General features: G+C 40.5%; 1 protein-coding gene across 1 annotated transcript; it reads left to right on the forward strand.

The window, feature by feature from the left end:
• The first annotated feature begins 275 nt into the window (after positions 1-275).
• On the forward strand, positions 276-23,324 carry unc-5. Its single transcript, XM_068288122.1, has 10 exons — positions 276-1,804; positions 10,935-11,858; positions 12,578-12,856; positions 12,925-13,095; positions 14,462-14,515; positions 15,823-16,122; positions 20,311-20,439; positions 20,528-20,738; positions 20,827-20,900; positions 20,966-23,324. The coding sequence occupies exons 2-10, from the start codon at positions 11,183-11,185 to the stop codon at positions 22,285-22,287; spliced, it is 3,216 nt and encodes a 1,071-aa protein (XP_068144223.1). The 5' UTR covers positions 276-1,804; positions 10,935-11,182; the 3' UTR covers positions 22,288-23,324.
• Positions 23,325-24,138: the final 814 nt, after the last annotated feature.

The following is a 24,138-nucleotide window of genomic DNA, read 5'->3' on the forward strand; positions in this document are numbered from 1 at the left end:
TATTTCAAATGTCAATTAACAACATACATATATGTGACACAAAAAGTCCCAGTTTATTCAAATAATTTTTGAAAATGTGATTGTTTCATAAACAGACAAATATATTTTATAACGATTTTTATTTTATATATGACGGAATTAGTTTTGTTCCAATTTAAATCTAAAGGAACTTTGAGGGATTCTGTTTTGTTTTCGGCATCCCTGTTTTGCGAGTAACGGGTCACACTTTATCCCCAACCCCAGAGCACGAGAGGTAACAGGAATCTGTGGAGCAAGTTCAGTTTAGCGCTGGCCAAAGAATGCGCTGCTCCACAGAGCGAGAATTGCAAAAACGGCAAGAACTTGTTTAATTCACAAACAAGAAGAAAAAAAGTGTAGACAATAGTAAAATTATCCAACGAAATTTGTTGAAATCAACAATAACAAAAAATTCAAGTTCCTATGCAAAAAAGAAAAACAAAAAGTGCTCTGCAGCAGCTTCCCCAACAACAGATGAAAAGTTTCCTGGAGGTGTGTAGGTGTGTGTGTAAGGGCCAGGCGTGTGTATGTGTTCCTCATGATTGTGTGAGTGTGTGTGTGGGTGCGCGCACAACAAAAATATAAATAAAACACACAAACAGCAGCAGAAGCAGCCGCCTAAGTCGTCCTCATAGTAGTCGCAGTCATCCTCAATGTCAATGAGACGAAGTTGATAAAAAGTGAAATAAAAGGCCTTTTAATTGCTGCTGCAGTCAATAAATCATCAAACGAAAATATGAAAGTATCTCAGGAATTTGAAGTATAAAATTAGAATCACATACAGGCGCACACACACGCACGAACAACAGGAAAAAGATACAAAATAGCCAAAGAGATACATTGATTTCACGATGGAGAGTAAGCTGGAGCTCCCCATTTCCTGCGTTCCATATGCCAGCATCAGCAGCAACAACAACGACAACAGCAAGACAAACTGGGGATGCTGTGGGGGCGCACAAAGAGAGTAATTTTCCCACTGCACTCTCTCTCTCGCTCTCTCTCTCTCTGTCCGGCTGCTCTCTCTCACTGTGTGCTCTCTCGTCGCTCTCAAAGAGAAACACGAATGTGGAATCGGGTTGTTTCATTTTTTGTTGTGTTGATTCATTCCTGTCTTGCGTGTCGCTGGTATCGGTTGGTGTTCCCGGTATGCGCGAATAATTGAAACTTCGAACCCGCCAAAGCTATAAGATCGTCTTTTTTACTTTATGCGGGAGATACGACAACAAATAGAAGAAGAATACCTAATGCGTGTGAATCTGTGTTTCAATCAACAACAACAACAACAATAACAATAGTGAAGCGGATGATGATGATGGTGTTTATTGTGTTTTTGTTGTGATAGTGTGTGTGTGATAGTGTATGAAAGAGGCACCAGCAGGATATTCGGTGGTGTTCCTTGTCCCTGTGCAACATTATGTGAAGTGCTCAATTAAATGAAAGTAGATACATAGATACACACACACACATACACATACACATACAAAGGCATACACGCTCCTGCAAATGCAGATGGGAACTATGAAATATTGACATGAAGGGCACAATGTACGCAGGCCAAACAAAAAACTAAAAAGACTCCAGTAAATGGCCATACAGATAGGGTTACAGATGTCCTAAACCAACACATATATACATAGATACACTCACACACAGACACACACGCTCACCTAAATAAAAAGGATACCATAGATAGGACGTTGCATGTAACTGAAACTGGATCCAAAGAAGGCGCGCTCCTTTGGTCGCACCACCACCAACAACAACAGCAACAACAAAAGCATAAGACGTAAGTAGCCTCTGCGATGCTTAACTATAATAAGACTCCTGCTTGGACAAGACAAGACAAGACATACAGCAACAAAAAAAAAGGGGACACTGCGGTATTAGCCTGCTTCCTGCGCCTCTAAGTATGCAATTGCAATTCTATTTTTAAGGCTCGCTGCAAAGTGCATTCAAGTGGCTAAAGCTAAAGTGCAGTAGCAGTGGCCAGTGAGCTAAAGTGAGAAGTAGAAACACGAGTATGAAAAAAACCAAAAACCCCCACTCCACGCACACATTCAAACAGGACGCACAGGAGCGGAATTGTAAAAGGAGCCTCAAGTAAAAGTTTCTTATCACTTCTTGAAATGTGTGTAGTCTTAGCAGTAGCGGATCTAAGCAGTCCAGGACTTGACTTCTTGCACCATATTGTTTGTATTGTATTGTTCTGTAGATGATACTAATTCTCAAATACATTTTTTGGTAACAATGAAGTACTCTCCCACATCGAGCCTAAGTGAGGTTTTATTCTATTCGGGTTTGGATTATTAGACTTCCTTAACGACTATCCAATTCTAGTTATTTATTATCAAGACACTGACCTGAACTTGGATGTAAAAAAGATGTACATACATACATAGAACTTCTCTGATTTCGAATTTAAATCAACATTGCATTTTATGTTTGTTGCTCTAGCGAAAGTTATTACTAAACTCGAACTTAGATCTAAAAACCAGCGATTTCGAATTTGTTAAAAATAAGCTCCAAATGTCCTCTGAAGGATTTATTTTGCGAACAGCGATCGAAATGGTTTTAATTCAAGTGGTTTAGTGGTCAAATAGTTGGTCAATATCAGTTGATTATAGTTAGTTAGTTGAGTCATTGTTTGATTTCAAAAGGATAATATTGTCCTTGGAACTGTTTCTTAAATCCGGCCCTGAACACAGGTTGCATGGAGCCAGCGACAACTTCAAATATACAAAACGTATTCAAGTGTAACTAAAGACGACCAATTCAGAAACAAACAAATAGCAGAACGGAGCAGAGCGGAACCATGTGACCGCTAAGGAAGGCCGGGTACAGAACCGTAGCCGAGGCAGAGGCCGAGACCGAGACCGGGGTCCGCTCCGCTAATGTTTATTATGAAAAGCGTGCCCTTTTGAACGCCATTGCCATCATGTATATTTTTATTTTTATTTTATGATTGCGCTTTGGCTCTATATGTATGTATTTATGTTTGTGTTTTGAATATGCTCTCTGGTGTGTTTTTCTGTTGTTGTTCTTCTTGTCAGCTAGCTTTCACGTGGAGGGTGGAGAGAGCCCTCATGATGAGTGGTGCAGCACTCAATTCATTGATAAAAGATGCAGCAGCAACGGCATTAAGAGCGATCTACATGCCGCAATTACAGTTATTATTTGGGCATGTAACCGTTATTCAAATTCAAATTCAAATGTGAATTGCAATTACCAACCCTCCATGTTAAAAACGAATTGAAGGAAAGAAACGAAGAGTGGGTAACAAACAATCGCCAATTGGCATATAATGATCCCCCGAGTGAATGTCTGACTGACTAACTGAGTGACTGACTAGCTGACTGACTGATTGACTGACGGGCAGGACGAAAATGCGTCAGTCAGACACCAGACGACCAGCAGGAGCATTCAAATAATTTCTCAGGCCTTGACAAATGCACGTAATGATTAAACTCACACTTTCGGTTTATTTTTGATTCTTTTTTTTAACAACTTACGCGGAGCGTTACCCTTTTATCCATATATATGTACATACGTTCTCACACTTCCTCACCACTCCCAGGCAGTCATAATTTTTTTTTAGGGGTTGTGCAACACCAAGAATTCCCGAAATCCTACAGCTGTTCCTCCTTGATGTGGCCCTCCTCGCCCTGCCTCTAGCTTCCATAACTTCTAGCTGAGCAAACAAGGGTTTGGTTTGGCTTCGATTCGATTTCAGCGTCTATTGGCATGGGAACAACCTAGAACGTAGAGGAATGAGAACTTACATTCACTATTACATACATTTACAGCGTAGCATCTTTGACTCCTGTGGTGATTAATTGTCATACGAGCTAGCTACAGACGGAGATAAAGAAAGAGAGAGAGATTCAGTCAAGACCTGCGAGCCTAAGCCGTACCTACCTAACAAGAAGGGCTCATGGGTTCATGGCATTAGACTTAACATTGGATTAGATGTCGATCATCGATACCAAAACGAAAAATGTATATGTGACCCATACATGAATGCCCATTCTTGTTGTGTCGCTATTGTTGAAAGACGAAAGTAGGTAGCTGTTAGGCCATAGAGAAAGAAAATATCATAAATTTGTCTTAGAAAGGCATTTGCCATGTCTAATCCTGATAAAAATTTAAATGTGTGAGCAATATACTCTCTCTCTCTAATTCAAAAAGAAAGTTCTTACTGGTGGCATCTGTCGACCATTTGCCATTATCGATTCACTTTTGCCAAAAATAAACAAACTTACATAAATTAGCTCCAATTCTCATTCCCGAAAGTGGCCAAAAGCAGAATGGAATAACTTTCAGTTTCCTAACATTTCACAGATGCCTCAACACAGACCAGGCCATCATTTATTAGAAGTTTCCTAATCAGATACAAATGATAAGAGTCCGTCATCAGTTGTTCAGTTTGTGTGCCACTTATTTAACTGATGGCATAATAAATAATTTGCTTATTGCATGCATATGTCCATTGTACATACATACATATGCTGGCTGGAGGTCTCAGTCTATCTATATATTGTATCTTGTAGTTACATGAGTATCTTTCTCCTATGCCCCAGTCATAATTCATGTCTAAAACTTTTGTTTTCAATTCTACTACAATTATGCTTAATTAATTTAAAGATGTATCTCTCTCCCCCCGTAGAGTTGTCAACCCTCCCGCTTCCCGGGTTCGCCCCCTCCTCTTGTCATATTAATATTTGAGTTGAACAGTTATGAGGGAGGATTGCTGGAAGCAAACCAAACCATAACGTCGCTTATAAATAGATTAATTAAAATCATCTTTAATTGTTTGATTACAAGACAAGCGTTTGCCCGAAAAGCGAAAAACGAAAAAAAAACTGAAATAAGAAATTAAAGGCAAAACTCACAATAGCTGTCTCTATTGAAGAGGAGAGAAGAGATGAGATGAAGGCCTTTCGTAGCCGAGTGTGTGGGCAAAATGCGCAACATGTGAAATACAGATGCGACAGCGATTGCCACAGTAACCAAGCAGCAGAAGCACGGTCCCAAGAGCTCTAAAGATTTCATTTGTGCTACAGATGTTCCAAAAGATTGTACAACACACACACACAGACACACTCACACGCACAGGCATACTATGGGCATAACTACACATACATGGCAAGGAAAAGAAGGAGGCATCAGAGCAAAAGTCACACGCAATTGAAGCAACGGCATCTGCCATCCCAGCCACATACACACACACTCGTACACACTCATCCACTTCAGGGAGGAGGAGCATGGGAGCAGGGACCAGAGACCAGGGCCAGAGCAATCTTTGGTAGTCATAGTCGCGTAGTAACTGCCGCAGTGTTTCGAGTGGCATTTGATTTTAGTGCCGAGTGTGTGCGTGTGTGTGAGTGTGCCGGCGAGTGTGCGTGAGTGCTCCAGAAGTATAAAAATTATTGCTGCTGCCAAGCGACTGAGTCAGTCAGTCATCAATTATTTTATAGAATGCTCACTTGTTTTGTGTGTTTCCTTGTATTGTGCGTGCTCCTCCACTCCCCGTCAGCACCGATCCACCACTTCGTCACTCCTACTCCATTTCCAACTACAGCTCCCCCACAAGATGAAGTTCTCTTTGAAAGTTCTTTTTCTTTTCTTCTTGTATTTTTTGCTTAGCACAGGAAGGGCTTCGTCGTCGTCGCAGTCGTCTTTGCCGCAATAGTTGTGAAATTAAATTGAATGCGACGCCGATTATCCCACGCAATCTTTCATTCATTCGTTCATTCATGCATACAAGTTTAGGAAACAAGTGCCAGAGCTTCCCCTCCATACTCCACACACATCGTCACATCTTCCCGCCAAAGTTGAGAAATCATCAAAAGTTGAGCGGAACTTCCATCCATCCTTCCATCCATTCCATTCGATCCATTCATACATATGTACAAAATAAGATGATTACATGCACACGCAATCTCGCGTATCTGGCCATAAATCTTAAGCCTCTGTGCGTGTGCGACGAACTGTTTTGTGTCCCTCCTCCAGTGATGTCACACTACTTCACTCCACTTCACTTCACTCCTCTCCTCTTATCCACCCAATTCATTTGCTTGCGTGCCAAAATCAATGCAAAAGTTTTCCTCTACTTTACTTTTTTTTATCATTTTTTTCATTTGTCGTCGTCGGCGTTGTCGTTGACGTCGATTTGGCGTCAATCAATAAATATACAGCATCCAGAATCCATTCGATTATAAAATGCACACACAATGAAATGGCGCTGATAAGGGCTTTGCACAATCCATTTGGCCTACTTCTCTTCATTAAAAATCTATTAAAATGTTGAATGCAAACATTGATCACAAAATCGTTGACTGATAAGACGTTGTCCTCTGTCGATTTAATGTGCTCCATTTTGATTAATCTTTGCTCTCCCTTTCTCACTCTGTGTATCGTTGACAATAACAGCATAAGCAGACACACACACATAACTGAGGGAAAAGCTGGCTTCAGGTTATTTATTGTAAAGGTGGAAAAGCAGGTAAAAGGCAGATAAGCAATAACATTATCATTTCCTCGGACTATTTTAAAACCGCACACACATACACACACAAGCACTGTGGTTCGCATATTGACCAAAAGTAGTTGGAATTGCATTATTTACTTATACAAATATGTATTTACATATATATGCAGCGACGAATTTGCATAATTTATCCAACAATTACGTATACGCACCATATGACAGCTAAACAAATAATACTTGAATGACTTTTATACAAATGACAGATGCCTAAAACCTATTTGATTCAGAGAGTCTATGGAAGCACAAGAAATGTATCTAGAAACAATTATCAAATTTAGCTAAATATTTGCCGTTTTCATAATTTCCAAATACTAACTTTCGTAACAACTTTCTAAAACGCAACCTTTAACCTACTGCGGCTTAAGATCGTACAAACGTAATATGAATAATAATAATAAGAATAAGAATATAACTTCGAACAAGACATTGGGGACTCGGAGGACTATTGTACTGAAAGGCAAGGGGGCTAATTCATATAAGAATTCCGATTACACTTTCTGATTAATTTGTCATAAATAAAGGATATTTATCATTCATAAATGGCTCCTTTATGGTACTCTGGCCACGACCTTTCTCGATGAGTTTATTATGGCGACTTTTGTAATCAATCTTCTTTTTGTTTAACATTTTTAGTCATACACGGCGATAGACTTACATTTTATTGTTGTAATTAATGTAAATCAGAATGCGAGCATATCAAGAGGCATTATATTTATTTATTTATATTCTGAATTGAAACCGTGATTGCAAATTACGGACAATTCTTAAATCTAGCTATAGCTACTAGGCCTTAAGCTAAAATTGTGCTAATTAGTTAGAAATATATTTACAGGATACTAGATGTATATGTGTGTATGTACTAAGTCTAATTTGTATTGTTGAAAGTTGGTATTTTGTTAACTTTGAACCAGATGATTATATAAGATGGGATAGGTTTGCTTCTTTGAGGAATTGTTTAATGGAAAGGACGTTGGAGTTGTTAAAGGAGTCGAGAGGATTAGAGGAAAGGTATTTCTTTCTTATTGGATTGTATTTGGTACAATCTATGAGGACTGTGGAGGACTGTGTTGATTCTGTTGCATTCAGCACACTGTGGTGGAAGTTCTTTCTTAAAGAGAAACTCCTGGGTGAGTCGTGTATGTCCAAACCGGAGTCTTTGAAGTGATGGGGTTTTCTATCTTTATTTGTGAGTCCTTCGCTGTGGTTTGACTTAGGTTGACTGCCCTGTAATGGTCTGATGTTTTTAGCCATACATCCCTACTGTGTCCTTTGAAAGTACTCTGAATGTAGTTTATTCCATCTTTGTAATTCAAATTGGACTCTATTATATTTGGGAATTGGTGAGCTTGTTTGTTTGATGGCCTAGTCCGCTGATTCGTTTCCCTGAAGAGGCATTATAAATGATTGAAAGTTCAAAGAATCCTAATTTTTATTAACACAATCATCAAATTTGGGATGCTGTTGATACATAGATCTACAAATATCAGATTTGCACTGTGCCAAATTGAATAGCACTCAACTTTTAAAGTTTAATTTAGAGACTTTTGTAACGTCATTGAACCATCATCCTTAATTGACTGTCGCAACAGTTGTCAACTAAGACCAAATTCATCAGATTAGCTAAAACTATGTTACTATAAAAAGAAAATAGCATCAACCATGCACTATAATTTGTCAATGAGTTGACATATTAATTATTTATAGTCAAATGCTTAACAATTGACTGAACTAACCGAAAATTATTATTATAAGAGGATTAAGCAGCATATGAAATTTGCTTATTTATGGAGTAAAACAAACATATTAATAGAAAGAAAAGGCAATATAGGAAGTTGGGGATTATAAGGGGATCGTTAGCAGTCAAGCAAATCAGAGCATAAGCAAAGGATTAGAAAAATTGTGATATATGTAGAAATATAGAAGTAGGAGAGAGCATTTAGAATTTAGAGGGAAATTGTTAGAAAGTATTCTAAATTTGATTTCCAAGCGACTAAAAATTGCAATTGACATTCTAGGTCAACATTTTAATTCACTTAGGTGGCTACCAGCTCTCGTTAAGTATCTTAGGAACTTTAATCTCAGGCATCTTGTTGTACTGTGGGTTTAAATTTGAAGCAGTTTTGGTTGGACTTTGGTTCTGAGAATTGCAATCAAAAGTTATGCAAACATTTTTAAACTTAATTGTTTTTCATCATTTTGTAAAAGTCTGAAATTAATGTGGGAGATATCAACCCACTGTGCCTTGCCACATATCCTATAAGTTGAGTTGATTTTAATTCTAATTCAAGGATACACTTACATATCGATTCCTAATGCCTATGTGACCACAGGCAAAAATGTAATTTCGTTAAGCAGCCTAGCAAATAGTGATGGCTCCAACACCAGCTCAATACAGTTCAATCCCTAGCCATGTCAAACAAAAGTCTAGACAAATCGAAAACAAAACGAACTTCAATATCCTGGCCATAATTGAATGCACACAAAACAAAATGTGTGTGTGCATTTCCATGGGGAATACTACTATAATCTGGTCAGTTATATGGCTCTTACACATCGCACACCAAATACACAAACACACACATACAAACATTGAGAGTGGTAGAAAATATTGACAGACACTCAAGTGTCCACAAGCACCCTGTAAACCCAATTGAATTACGCATAAAAGGCGCTTAAACCAAAAGAAATGACGACATGACAATGACGATGCTGATGATGATGATGATAATGAAAAGAATCATAATGAAGACGACGCCGCCTATCAAATTTATTATTTGGCTTTAATTTCTTATTAACCGATATTTTATTATATTGCCCAGCATTCGTTAACAATTCGTGGTCATGAGCGTAAGTCGGTGGTAAAGTAAGGGAGTTTGGCCGCAAGCCCCCTCGAAGGCCTCTAATCATAATCACATTTCACATATGAACGTTTCCGTAAAATTTACATATCGACTTTTACTTTATGCGCCTTTTAATGGTCGCTCGTCATCATCGTCGGTGGCTATATAAGTTGTTTAAGTGCTCCTTCGTCGTAGTCGTGGTCTCGGTAGTGGAGGGGCTGGTTGGAGAAGTTTAAACTTATGCATGATTAATACATAATTACAAAGACAAACACATAAACTCAAAGGCGGAGGGTCTTAACTGTCGATGGAAAGCCAAAGACCGTACAACGAACGCACCATGGGCCGAAAATTCAAAAAATTGACTGTAGTAATCCGATTTCACATTGGCTACCTAAACGCTTAAACTAGTTGTGAATTACAACGAACAAAATGTAAAGCAATAAATTCATATAAAAGTCGTAAAATAAAAACTTAATTTACATTGATTGCTGTTGAACTTCAACATTACATTATTGTATTTTTTAGAATACACCTCATAGTTTTCATTTTGTTTTTGAAAAATATATCTAACTTGCTACCTTATTCGATTTTATCCATATCAACACCCATGAATAGACTTTCTGGACCGCCCATCCACGTCATAACCTTTCCAAGGTTTCGAAAATAAAGAAAATTCCCAAGAAAGATTTCCGATTCAAAGAAGTCTTTGAAAGTTCTACAAATATTAAAAACCAAATACAAATTTTCGATTTATATTGAAAACTTTTGACTGTGGCCCATTGTCAACTATTGGCATTTCTCTGTCTCACTCTATCAACAACTAATAACTTCAAAAGACAAAAGGCAGGGTTCCCACAGCACTACGTGTCTCGCCCCTCTTGCCTAAGTAATAATACCTATAACGTCCTGCCTAGAAGGTATACATACATATATAGAGAAGAAAGAGTAGGAGACAGACAGAGAGCGAGAGAAAGACATGGAGAGGTGGAGAAGTGCAGTCAGCATACTTATACCTGTTATTAATATTTCGATTAGGTACCAACGATTCGTAGAACCTGACGCATGACTTGCATACTTAATTTTGTAAATTTTGTAACTTGCGGGCATTATAATGCCCTACACTTTGGCCCTATTCTAAGGAGAAGCACTATAAGAGTGTGGCATATTGGTTTTTGTGATCAATCACATTGTATTGAAACTGGTAGGCAATTGCCAAGTCATTGCAAACTTGATTGTGGCCTCATGGCTAGAACAAATCAGTGTCGTATACTTGATGATTATTAATGCAACAACTGACTATGCGTCCGGGCTGTGTATATGCGAATGAATTGGTGGGTGTGGTGTGCCTGACTGTCTGAGATATGAACACTTTAGTCAATTCATGGACACTTTTCGGTGGCTTGACAAAATGCCACTTTATGGCATTTTCTTATTGTCGAGTGCGCACAAATTGCATACTTACATACTACATACTACGAGCTAGAAGTAAAAAGCCACTTAAAGGAATTTCTTATCTGACTTTACAGATCGTATTTGCTGCGACAACAACAAAGTGAATGTGCAGCTAATGCTAATACCAGCGGCAACAATAGCAGCCACAACGAAAAGAAGTGAGGCAGGTGCAACGTGCAGCAGTTGCACAGGAAGCGCACAGGACAAGGGAAACAACGAGAGACAACGTTGTCAGCGATAAAAAAGAAACTGACAACGAAATATTAACGACGAGCCAAGACAAGAGCGGCAACATCAGCGACGACTACAATAGACCACGAGCATGACGTCGTCGTCGGTGATTAATAATACAGCCGGAAATGTGATTGTACTCATAGTTAACCTACAACTAATATGGCTATCATTGGTAATGGCCAGGGAGCTGCCGCAAACGGATTACGGCAGTCTGTCCGCCTCAATGGAGGATGATGTGATTGATCCACTGACAGCAGTGGCCCCCTTCTCCAACACCCTAGTCACCGAGGATAGTGCGGCTCAGAGAACAAACTTCGAATCTCTGGGCGCAAGTAGCGAAGATGAAAGTGCCAAATCGGGTTTGAGTTCCTCATCCTCCAGTGCCGGCGGTGGCTCTGGCACGTTGCTCGAAGAGTTTAATGGCGGCAAACTCAATCCGGCCGAGGCCAGCAATACCTTGCCCATCTTTCTTAGTGAGCCGGAGAGCGTTTTTGTGGTCAAGAATCGACCAGCCGTTCTCAAATGCAAGGCATCGCACTCCCTGCAGGTCATCTTCAAGTGCAGCGGCAGTTCCCAGCCGCCACCATCGACGCATGACAAGCACGTAGATCCACACACGGGAGTACATATGGAGGAGGTAACGGCCACAATTCATCGCGATCTGGTCGACGAGTATTTCGGCAAGGGACCCTTCAAATGCGAGTGCCACGCGTGGTCCTCGCGTGGTGTAGTCAAGAGTCAGGCGGCCACTGTCCACATTGCATGTAAGTAATTGAACTACTCAAAGAAATTTGTATTTAAATGAATTAACCATAAGGTGCAGTTACCTAAAAGAGTTACCTTGAAAGGGTAAGCGTCAAAAAGGGGTTCGTGCAAGACAAACTAAAAATTAAAGAACATTTTAGTTTTTCTATGTTTTAAGCTGCGTTTCATAATCATAAGGCAGTCTAAGACTTAACATTCTACACGTTCAGAAAACAATTTAAATTTTTATTCACTAGAAGCAGATATAAATTTATAGCTTTGAAAGAGGTTTTTGTGTATTAAGAGTTTTAGGAACTCCGCAGAAAACATTGCGAGAACTTCACCACCTTTTTCACACTTAAACCTGTTGGGAATCACAAGTGAATTATGTTAAGCCCATGAGAGCTCCTAATCACATTTTTTAACGCTGAGTGCCTGATTTGAGGAATTATGCAAATTCTTTTTGATTTGTTCTGAGCTCTCAAGAAGACTTTACTTTAGTTAGTACTTTAGAACAGAGAGAAATCTTCAAATCCAAAAAAAAGGCGTTTGAAAAATTAAACCAATTTCTGTGGATACTGCCCATTATCCTAGGGCCTTTAAGAAGGGATATTTTCATGAATTTTTATAAACGCAGGACTATTACAAAGTTTGCCGAACACTTTGTCTTCTCAAAGGGCAACATTTCCACTAACATAACCATAACCAACTTTTTATGTTGTTTTTTTCACCCTTTTAGATATTCGCAAGTCTTTTAGCCAGTCACCGACTTCCTTGCGCCTAGAGCTGGGCAGCAGAGCGGAATTGCATTGCGACCCACCGGGCGGTTTTCCGGAACCGAAACTCACCTGGCATAAAAATAATGCCATCGTAACGGACAGTGAGCCAGGAATAAGTGTGGCTGGCGGTACTCTTACCTTTCGTCAGGTTTCACTCCAGCACATGGCCAACTACAGTTGCAGTGCTGAGAACATTGCTGGCAAGCGTGTCTCGGATTCGGCAGTGCTGATTGTCTATGGTCAGTATATAACTATAACCCTTTTACCCTTTTGCATTGTAATGTTCTTTTGCTCTCTTCCACATCAGTGAACGGTGGCTGGAGCGCCTGGAGTCCTTGGCGCGATTGCAAATGCGCGGGAAAACCCAGCCAGGGACGAAAACGGTCGCGAGCCTGCACCAATCCAATGCCCTTGAACGGTGGCGCTCAATGTTCAGGTCCGCAGATACAAAAGTCGGCCGACTGTGCCGCATGTCCAGGTAAACAACACAGGAAAAAAAAGAAACATGAATAATACTTATATACACGAAGGTGTTCATCCACGCGGTGTTCTGGTGGTAGACCGCGAAATTGTTTGGGGGCACACGGAATTCGGGGGGGATTAAGGGTGCTCGTTTTGAATATAATTTTAAAGTGTGGCCGTAATTGAAGCAGCAGCTACGAAATTGTCAATTTAAATGCCATTTGCGGCCTGGCCAGCACTCTGGGCGCCACCTGCGCCTCAGTTGATATCTCACTCCCTCTCTCCCCTTTGTGGAACGCACATTCTTCACACCCGTCAATGCAGGGCCAGGAAGGTCGGTCCAAGGCACAACAGCACTGCACAACGAGAAAAGTTCAAGGGGCTTTCCAAAAAAAGATATAAGCCACGGAGGAAACTCATCAAACAACTCATTGACGAAGTGTCTATACCCTTTCAAGAAGCCAAAACCATTGATTGTGGCAACCAAATCGAATGTCTAGGGTAAACATTAAATCTGCAGGCATTGGGTAACTACAAAAGAATTCTGGAGGTAGACCAAACCCCCCAACTTCATTTACCGTGGCAAACCCCACGGCAAAGTCATCAGGCTTCTCCTTCTGAAATGGCATAATACATATTTGAGTGAGTGCTGAGTATTTCATTTTAAACACGCATTCGGCTGCCGGCTGCTGGTACTACTTTCAGGACTGACGACAGATATCTCCACATGCATATACATAGATGGGATAGATTGGAGCGACTGTGGCTGCCGCCGGCAGGCCACCGACTAAATGGTGACAAAGGCATTCACGCAGGGCAAAAAAAGCAAAAAAAGAAGAAAAAAGACAAGGGAATGGAATCGGGATTGACAGACGCACGGGCGGCATGTGTTTGAGACTCTTCACTTTTATTCATGTAAATTTATTGTATTGCATTGTATTGTAGTGCACACACACACACATACATCGAGATATATAGATATACGGATACTCCATATACTGGGCCAGGCGCACAGCAGGCATAGCCACAGCAATGAGCAATTGTTGACAGACAAGCATGGGCAAATGGAGACCGAGTCACTACGGGATGGGATACCGATGGGGGGTGGGGAATGGGGGATGGGGACGACCCTCTACTGAAGAAGCAATGGCAATACATTCAAGTGGGGTTGCTCTTGGGGTGGAGGATGCTAGCCGTTTTTTTCTATGAAAAGTGTGTCATAAAATTAATTTTAAATTTCGCTTCGGTTTTTTTTTTTTTTTTTTCGTTTTTCCTTTTTCTTATGACTTTTCATCCCCATGGAACCGTGTCAACCTTATGGCCATGCCACGCCTACTGACGCCAACGCCCGTGATTACAATGATGTTGCCTGACAACAACAGAGGACACTCAAATTGTGAGCACTGATGGATTTGACATTTCGTCGAGTAAGCGCAGTAAGTTGAAACGAAAGCCTGACAATGTGCATTTTTTTTGAAAGGCTTCCAGAATGAAACTCGTGAGTGGGGGAGCGGCTATAGAGTTGGGGTTATATTGGTTCTTTGGTATCCAATATGACATTGTGTTCATGCAGTTAAACTTGAATGTTTAACGAGGCATCGAGCCAGTCAAATTTGCTAGTTGGGGTTCGTCCTTTCGCCCGGTTTTCCCTTTGGCTTTACAATTCAATAAACAATTGTGTTAAACTGAGCCCACAGCATAGTCAGCATCCAACCAACCATGGAGTCATCCATTCGATATGGTTCTCTCCGGCTCCTGCTCCTGCCCCTTCCTCGAATCTCTCAATATTTCTATATGTGGCTGGAGTGACTTACTTACTTACTTACACTCAGAGACCGAGACCGAATGACGTCATTGTGTATGTGATAACAACTTAAAAATCACTTACCACGATTTACGCTCGCTCTTTCTATCTGTGATTCCCTGATTCATGCAACAGTCTGTCTGGTCGAGGCAGTACGACCCTTAACTTTTAACTGGCATGCCGATGCCGATGCCAATGCCGAGGACATCGATGAGGATGAGTTAAAGGATGCTGGAATGGGCAAACTAAATGCTAAGGCGAACTGATGTCGTGTTAAAGGCCTTCTCCCGGGGGTGGTTTTATGTGTTGTTCCCCCAAAAACAGGAAGTGACAAATGCCGATGTACACATACACACAAACATACACACACATATATACATATATACACCATTTACATTTTGGGCTTTCTGTTTAGTTTTCGGACTTTCCGTTCCGTCCCTTAATGCAAACGAAAAGGAAAAAAAGAAAAAGGAAGGAAAATAGAAAAAAATTGAAATAGCAGGGAAAATGCGAAAATAGAAAAAGCATTAAAATGACAATCACTTTCGAGTCACCCACGTCCACATCCCATGCACAGGCACATACCAAAAATTCAACAGGGGCGCCGAAGCCCCAGCAATGTCAGAGAGGATGAGAGGGGGAGAATGGCGGGGTAGAGCTATTTTATGGTGGGAAATATAGCCTCGATGATTCCCCATAGACCACTTTGGGGCCAAATTGCAGCATGCATTTACGGTTCTCCGTCCGGCCAATCGCGGTTCCCATCCTTCACTCTCAGTTTGCGTCTCCGTCCATGAATCGTTTTTCCCAGTGCCTTCCTGTGCCGATGATATATCGCGTAGGGGTATGCCGCTGTCGGGAATGTGTGCTAAATCATGTTAATATGACTTTTGATTTCTAAACAGCTCCATTTCTCTCCTTCTCTTTCGCTACTTACAGTTGCTCGTTGGTCCGCATGGAGCGATTGGAGCATCTGTTCCATGGAATGCATACAAGTGCGTCGCAGAAAGTGCCTAACGCAGACCACTACCGAGGCGGTAGATGAAGACGGCGAGTTAATGGGTGTGGGAGCCGCAGCTCTCAGTAGCAGCAACGGCAACAATGCCGGAGATGGAGGCGTCGGCGGCAGCTCCATCGATTCGAATGACGGTGGGCCAGGATATGGCAAATCATTGTGCGCCGGAAAAGACATACAAACGGCCGAATGCCGTGGAGAACAGTGTCAGATTGGCAAGGATGGTAAGTGTGTGTGTATGTTTATGACAACGACAGGACAGGGCAAAGCAGGGCAGGAAAGATGCTCTTGGCAGGAGCTACAAAGTAGACAGTTAGACAACAATAACAATCGCAGTGGGCATGAGAGACAATCCAGATCCCAACTCCAACTTCAATGTCAAACAAAAGCTGAGCACTCAGCGCTGATTGTCACAATGGGAAATTAACCAAGTGCATTTTGTTTGTGCACGGCTTCCCTTTTACTTGAAAAACAAAAATTTATATACACATACATATATATATTTTGTGTATAAAGAAAACACCCTCCACCGAGACTTTCAGATAGAAGAGGGTAAGGCTACTCAGTCCTTTGGTGGTATCCCTTTAGCGCTACTTCCTGTCGTCCCCAAGCTATTTGAATCGAAGGGGCACCAAATCAATCGCAGTTGGCCTTCGAGTTGGGCTCTTCCCCATTCCCTGTCTGGTCTGTCTGTATACTTTGCCACATAATTAGGCATGTGGCAACACCAACACCCGCATCCCAATCACAATCGCCCCCATCCCGTACCCTTCATCCCCTTTTGCAATTCAGCCCCCTTCCTGAAAAGCTTTCGTCGTGTCATTGTTGCTGTTTGATTCGATTTTTGAACAGGGTGAAGAGTGACTGCGATTGACCCAACTCAAATATAGTTTCTGTTTTTTTTTTTTTGGTTTGGTTTACTTTGTGTGCGGTCCATGGGGATCAATTATATGGCTGTCACAGTGTGTAATTGAAAGGATCAAGCTCAAGGAGTAGCCCAAGCCCCCCTCCCGACTTGCCTTTTTTGGCATTTGTACATCATTTCCGGGTATTTCGCATGTTTGTCCTTCTCATGTTCTCTGTCCTACTCGTTCTTCTTTTTCATTTGATTGCTGTTGAAAAGTTTGAATGAAGAGTGACACATTGGAGCTTATTTTCCATTTTATTACATTTCGGCAAAAGCCAATCCCCCACGGGATGCCAATACCTGGCCTTAACTACTGGTTACACTACGGGTAGGCAACAGTTGAAGAAGCATCTTCATCATGTGGCCATTGTTGTGGTGGCCTCTCCTTTCCTTTGCCTTCGTCTCTCCTTCAGTTCCATCTCTAATCTCTTAGCATGACAAATACGCTTTTGATGTCCCATGCAGGAGTCGAGTCCTAAAAGAGACAAAAAAAAGTACGTTAGAGAGAAGGAAAAAATCAGCATGCAAAATGCACAAAAGCGAATGGAAAACGAAAGCCCAAAGAAGAGGACCCACATTTGGGGATGAAGCTTCTGCTTCCGATGCTTCTCCTGCCGCTGATTTACAACGAATATAATTGCTCATTTCATACATTGTATAATGGTGCGTCCTCCCCTCCCGCTGCCCACCACTCTCTATTGAGTTCTCCTGTTCTTTCGAGCTAGAGAGCTCCATTTCTCCGGCTGTATAATAATCATAATATATACAGAGTAATTCCTTGCGCTGCAGCGATTCCTTTTCGCCAACCAGTCACCGCCAGCGCCAGCAACAATGACGACAACAATCACAGCGACGGAAACAGCCAGGCAGCAGCAACAATGGCAGTCAGCAGTCAGATTTGGGAGAAGGATGGGCTAGCTGGGGAGCCGGAGAGCCGATGACTGGCTGGCTGCCTGGCGACGGGGGGCCCGGCGTCGTACAATAATGCGAAATAGACGTAGCTGGACGGGTGGATGGGTGAACCTGAGTGGGGTGTGGTAGGCGGGGGGGGATGAGCATACAAACATAAAACATTAAATACAGACATACACAGAAAAAGCAACAACAGCAGCAGCAGCAGCAGATACGGATACGCATGGTTGCTCGGGATTGATGGCGATGGCAATGGTAATGGGCGAGGATGCGACCGCGTTTGGTTCTGTTCGGTTCGGTTCAGTTCAGTTCAGTTTTGGTATGGTTTTTGGTTGACTCAACTTTTACGAATATATGTGAATGTGGATATTCTATAGCATACAGAGAAATCGTCCTCCAACCACTCCCACTCCTCCTCCTTCTCCTCATCATTGTTGTAGTTGTGAAAAGCTGAGGGTGGCGGATTTACGCAGAACAGATTTTTTTAATACAAAAGACAAAGATTGGAGATTGGCATGTTGTTGGAGGGCAACGTCTTGCCTTGCCTTTGCCCTGTCTTGTCTTGGCTGGGCTCAGCTTAAAATGCAGGCGGACACCATACACCCAGGAGGTTGAGAAGAGATGTGGGGGCTGTAGTAAAAAGCATAACTGACAGTTTCAATTGTTTGGCCAAACTAAGAGTTACCCATTGCCCCATACAATAGTGGAGCATAGTAAAATGGAAAACTTATCTTACATATTCTTAAACTTCGTGGCATCGCGTGCATAAAGGCAAATCAAAAGAATGTCCAGAATCAAATGTTCAACAAGTTTGACCACGGAGTTGGCTTAAAGAAAAAGGGAAGCTACACAATATGAATAATAAGTTATTTTATTAAATGCTAAATTGTGTCTCCTTCTATTCGATTATGAAATCAATAACTCAACTTCAAAGTTAAACGTCAAAATATTCAAATCTTTATACTTTTCCATCTCATATTTGAATACTTTATGTTTAAGGAAAATGTGTTGGAAAGAGAAGTTTTACATTGTCTTTATTGACCACTTCACGGCCAAATCTTTATTAATAAGTATTAATGTATTTCAAAGTCAGTTTCTTAGCGGAGAACTAAACTTTAAAGGAAATTAAGTGAGAAAATCATTGAGCCGACTTTGATATACCATGCACTAGGAGCAATAACTATTTCCAAGCTCAAATGAATCTAGTAATATCTTTTTCTAGATAACACTGATTATCTCCTTCACTCTTTTTATAAAATGGAGATTGATAAGAAATAGTAGAGCTCCGAATTCGGTTACGACACTTCAAGTATTCCCTAAGGATATTACATGCTAGAGATTTGGCATACCAATTTATATACCAAATAAGTCTCCGCGATGTAGGAGACACAGACAGACATGACTAAAACGAATTGGCTGTTGATGCTGATCAAGAATATATATATTCTATGAGTTCGAAAATGCTTTCATCTGCCTGTTACTTTGACGGCTTTTATCTACCTACCATTTCACCCTTTGGGTGCATGGTATAATAACAATTTGAATAAATGAAATAGAATAATTCCACATTGGAGGCGACCACCGCAAACATTTACAAAGTGTGAAACTAATTAAGTGCCACGCCCGAAAACTATAATTTAATGGGTGTTTGTTCAAGAAAACATTTCGTTATTAAGACGGAGCCATAAAAAAGTGTTCGAGTTCTAATTTTAGACCTGATGGAAAGTGTGAAAATGTTGTGAGTGTCAGGTATTAAAAGGTGAGACATTTTCGTGTTAGTTTTGAAATTTATTAAATTTAGTCAACATTCTTTAAAAAGTTCCAAATATTAGAACCTTTATACAGATTGATTGTCATCATCCAAAATTTTTGTTGAATTGCATAAAAAACCACTTGCCTTCTCAACATTTAAAGTAGTAAACAATAAAACATAAACAAACAAATATTGTGAATCTGTTAATGACTATGAGTCAGATGTTAAGGGCGGCATTAATTTGATATCAGTTTAAAATGGAAATAGTTTCCACTAAATCATCTCTAGGAACCTCTGCTTTTTTCTAACCCTTTTACGACTTTTTTATGAGATTGTTTACTTCCTTGTCTTCCTTTTTTATGGATGTTAAATGTTTTATTGAACTTTTGATTCTAAAAAATAACAGATGAAACTTGAATCAAATCAATGAAAATGGTCATTAAAGTAAAATGACACTTCTAAATTCAAATACAATAAAAGTTTTGTTTCAACTATCGAACAATTCAATTCATATAAATACAACATTGTTATATATTTGTCAAAAAACGAAAGAAAGACATTTTGTTAAACTTTTCCCTTAGGGGATTTAGTGAAAAAGTTTTCAAGTCCTAAGCAAATGTTTTCTTAAAAGTTTAGTCGGGAAACTCTTTTCTCAATATGTATATATGTAATTAAGCACTTTCGAGTCAAAGTTGTCTCACACCATGTTATGTCTCAATCCAGATTGATGTCTCAAATGAATTGTTTTATCTATTATGTTAACTTCCTTTTTGGTCTTTCCTAAAACTTTAGAGATACCCACAGATCGATTGAGATTTTCATGGCTTGTTTTGATTGCAGATTTCGATTGGACACTCTACTTGGGTCTGGCCTTCATCACAGCCGTTTGCTTTGCCTTTGGCGCCGCTCTAATCTGCTGTGCTCGACGTGGCATACGGGCAAATCCACACTACAATATGGCCCGATCAGGTGAGTTGGCGTACGCCTCGACGGGCGATTTGATGGCTTCCGGCACCAGAAATTGAATATTTCCTCTTGTTTTTTTATGCATTTGCAGTTATGGATGCGGATTATATGCCCGGTGTGGTGGAAAAGAAAGAGATGCGCATGCACATTGAGGCGAGCAATCTGGGCTACGATTATGTCAATCCCGGACATCGTTATATGCCGGGCGAGCATTTGATGGGCGTCGGTGTGGGTGTGGGTGTGGGCATGGTGTGCGGCGGTGTTACAGAGCATCACTATGATGTGCCGAATCTAGCAGCCAAGTAAGTGTTGGCAATAAACAGAATTTCATTTTCCCCCTTAAGTATGCAATAGTTGTTAAAAATTGATGAAATTTTCTCTTCTTTGCAGTTATACCAACCCCATTGATGATTTAAGCGCCGATTATCTGTCTGAGACGGGAGAATCATCCACTGCGGATACCTGTAAGTGCTTGCCAAGATGAGCAATGTTGGAATTGAATAAAGAATGCATTTTCTTTTACCCACAGCCAACTCTACCTTCGATATGAATGCCAAGCTGTCCATCTTGAATGCCTCGAAGAGCATCAGTTATGAGCTGTTGGGCAGCAATGGCGGACAGCTGCGTCTGTACAATGGAGAACTGCTGCTTTTTGTACCCGAAATGGCCATCAGTAAGCACCTGAAAAAGCATGTCTCCTTGTCGCTGCTAAGTGATGAGAGTAGTCGTGTTACCTGTGCCACAGAAAGTTCCATTCTCTGCAGCAGTGTGGTCCACACTGCGCCGCGCAACTATAGCTTTGTGAGGCCCGTAATCCTAAAGATACCGCACTGTTTGATTGCGCCGGAACAGTGGCATGTGCACATCTATCACGCGGACAGCGAGCACGACGAGCTGAACGTGAGCTGGCGCCGAGCGGTGTCCGTGGGCGAGGAGACCATCAATACACCAGTTTACGTGCAATTGGAGCCGACGCATGTGTACATCATGACAGAGCAGCTGGGTCACTTTGCCATCGTGGCCGAGCCGCGTATTCAGCAGCCCGCCATCAAAATGAAACTGTTGGCCTTTAGCCAGCATACACCGCCCAGTAGTGCCAACTGCAGTCTCCGCATCTATGTGGTGAAAGACTTTCCCAACAGCAAGGACATTTGCGCAAATGTGGAGAGTAAACTCGGTGGCAGTTTCCTGGGCGAGAGCGAGGTCTTTCCCTTTGTGCTCAACAGTCTTAACCTCAATATTCGAGTGCGCTGTGCGGATGTGGAGACATCTGCCCCGTACGAGCATGCCATTCCCTACCAGCACATTCTGAGCAACAATCTGTTGCACTGCGAATTCATTCTTCGACGTCAGGATCAGCACACCCTGTGCGTGGACTTTGGCCAGGGCAGTGAGGACGGCTCGGATTGCTATACGTTCAGTGTTCCTGCTCAGCCACTCTGTGAGTCTGGAGAGGAGTTGGAGCTGGCTTCTACCACCAACACTACCATCTCCATCGATCGGCAGGGCAACTATGTGAATGAGAGCTGTGTGATAGACTTTGTCCAGTTGCCACATGCCACCAAGCGACTGATATGCGCTGCTCTTGATCCGCCTCGGGCAGATGAACGAGACTGGCGGCTGCTGGCAAAGAAACTGAACACTGATCGGTATATTGCCTATTTTGCCACCAAGCCGTCGCCCACCGAACAGATTCTCAATCTGTGGGAGTGCCGCACCAATAGCTCGCCCGGTAACAGTTCCAGCTCAGTATCTCATGCAATTATGACCCTCCTGCTGACGCTCAAGGAGATGGGACGGCAGGATGTCTTGGACATTATTGTGGAGACAATTGGCCCACTGTGGATATAAGGAGGACCGAAAAGTGGGATAGTATTAGGAGAATCACCCGAAGCATATTTGGGACTCTCGCAAAAACAACAAAAAACAAACAAAATGTTCATGAGTTGCCTTTTATTTGAAAAATGTTTGAACGACGCAATGAGACAAAATCCGAGAAATGAAAATTGGAATCGAAAAGTATATTAATTATGAAAAATCAAAGTGTAGATGTAGTCATACAAACTCGTATATAGTTAGTCCACAGTCACTAAGGATTGACAGTGACTGTGCTCTAAGGAAACTTGCTCAACGAACTCTGTTCCCCATGGGTGCCATGCATTTTTATACACTAAGTAAAGTTTCTTGTGGCTTAGTAAACTTATAGTTTTAAACACACTATTACAACTAAACAGAAAAACTGTAGCCCTAGTGAGTACAATATTATTTATGTATTATGTATAAATAGGATCTAAACAATATTATACACTAACACACACACACACACACACACAATCTTCGAATATAACTCAATGGCCCAGGAAAATTCACAAGAATGAAAAGTTGTGAACTAATTGCCAAATCGTTGAATCTTTCAGCCAACTCTAGTTATAGCATTAAAACCCAAACAAACGGAAACGAAAACGAAAAGAGAAGAACATATAAACTAAACTAGAACACACACACACACACACAAACATATATACCTTCTCATTTACATAACCCATATATACATTTATATATATATACATACATATATCTAGTATATGATCCTAGCCGATAGTCACAAAAAAAAAAAACGAGTAGCTTGTTAGACGTACTCAAGTGATAACCTTTGTATTTGTCCCTAGTTCTAAGCCAAATCCTGTCGTTTAAGCGTTAATCGAAACAACATTAAAAAACAAAAAACAACAACAACAAATTGTAATCAATACCAATATAAATTAGTGGCCCAAATTACCAATTACCTACCAAATTTAAGGACACACTATGAAAATCAAATGGAACCACAAATCAACAAATCAAAAACCAATTACATCAAATACATAAATGAAAATAAAAGAAAAAAAAAAAAAACAGTTCATCAGGTTTTTAATTTGTTTTTTTTTTTTTATTATTATTATTGGTTTAAATATGTAGCCATTATGTATTTATATAAACATTATTTTAGTATGCATCAAAGTGTGCAGAAACTAAAACCGAATAAAGACGTTACTTATTGTAAAAGACAGTCTATTGATTATAAATTATAGTAATTATTTAGCAAAAATTCGATTAAATTTGGTAATGTCGGTGAGTTAAATATATTTCCGTTTATTCCTAAATAGAGCATTCAATAGATTCGCTACAATTTTAGATACAATCTAACTAATTACGAATTTGTGCGATAATTTATAAATTTGAAATGAATTTCTATACTTATTTGAATTTACTTAAAATTTAAATGCGTCTGGAAAAAAACGCTGGAATATCATAGGGACACTCTGTAACACAAGCAAGGATTAGTCTAGTTAGCTATGACATACAAATAAGAATTTAAATTGGGTTCAAATGTGGATAGATAGAAGAATGGTCAATAGAAAGACGTATGAATGCGATAAATACAGAATGTTAAATGCTTAAGTAATTCAGTAATTGAATAATTTCGAATTATACCAACGATTGTAAAGTTTTCTGTGGTTCCTTAATATCAAGGCAAATCCACGCCAAAATGTTCGGTTCTGTATCCAAATGACAAAGCAGTTTTTGAATGATTAAAATGATGTATAAATTTACAAAACATCAGAAAATTAATAAATGAAGCCTTAATTTATTGGGAATATTTTATAGTTTTAAGCGAATAGGATTAAATACCGATTGCAAAAAAAAAGGATCGTATTTTGG

The sequence above is a fragment of the Drosophila tropicalis genome, unplaced genomic scaffold, assembly GCF_018151085.1.
Source record: "Drosophila tropicalis isolate 14030-0801.00 unplaced genomic scaffold, ASM1815108v1 contig_573, whole genome shotgun sequence".
In the NCBI taxonomy this organism is placed as follows: domain Eukaryota; kingdom Metazoa; phylum Arthropoda; class Insecta; order Diptera; family Drosophilidae; genus Drosophila; species Drosophila tropicalis.

Bases quoted from the DNA above. Each gene is read 5' to 3' on its own strand.
- unc-5 (XM_068288122.1), top strand. From the start codon at position 11,183: ATGACGTCGTCGTCGGTGATTAATAATACAGCCGGAAATGTGATTGTA. The intron at 11,859-12,577 runs GTAAGTAATTGA...TCACCCTTTTAG, and splicing joins GGCCACTGTCCACATTGCAT to ATATTCGCAAGTCTTTTAGC. The intron at 12,857-12,924 runs GTCAGTATATAA...CTTCCACATCAG, and splicing joins GGCAGTGCTGATTGTCTATG to TGAACGGTGGCTGGAGCGCC.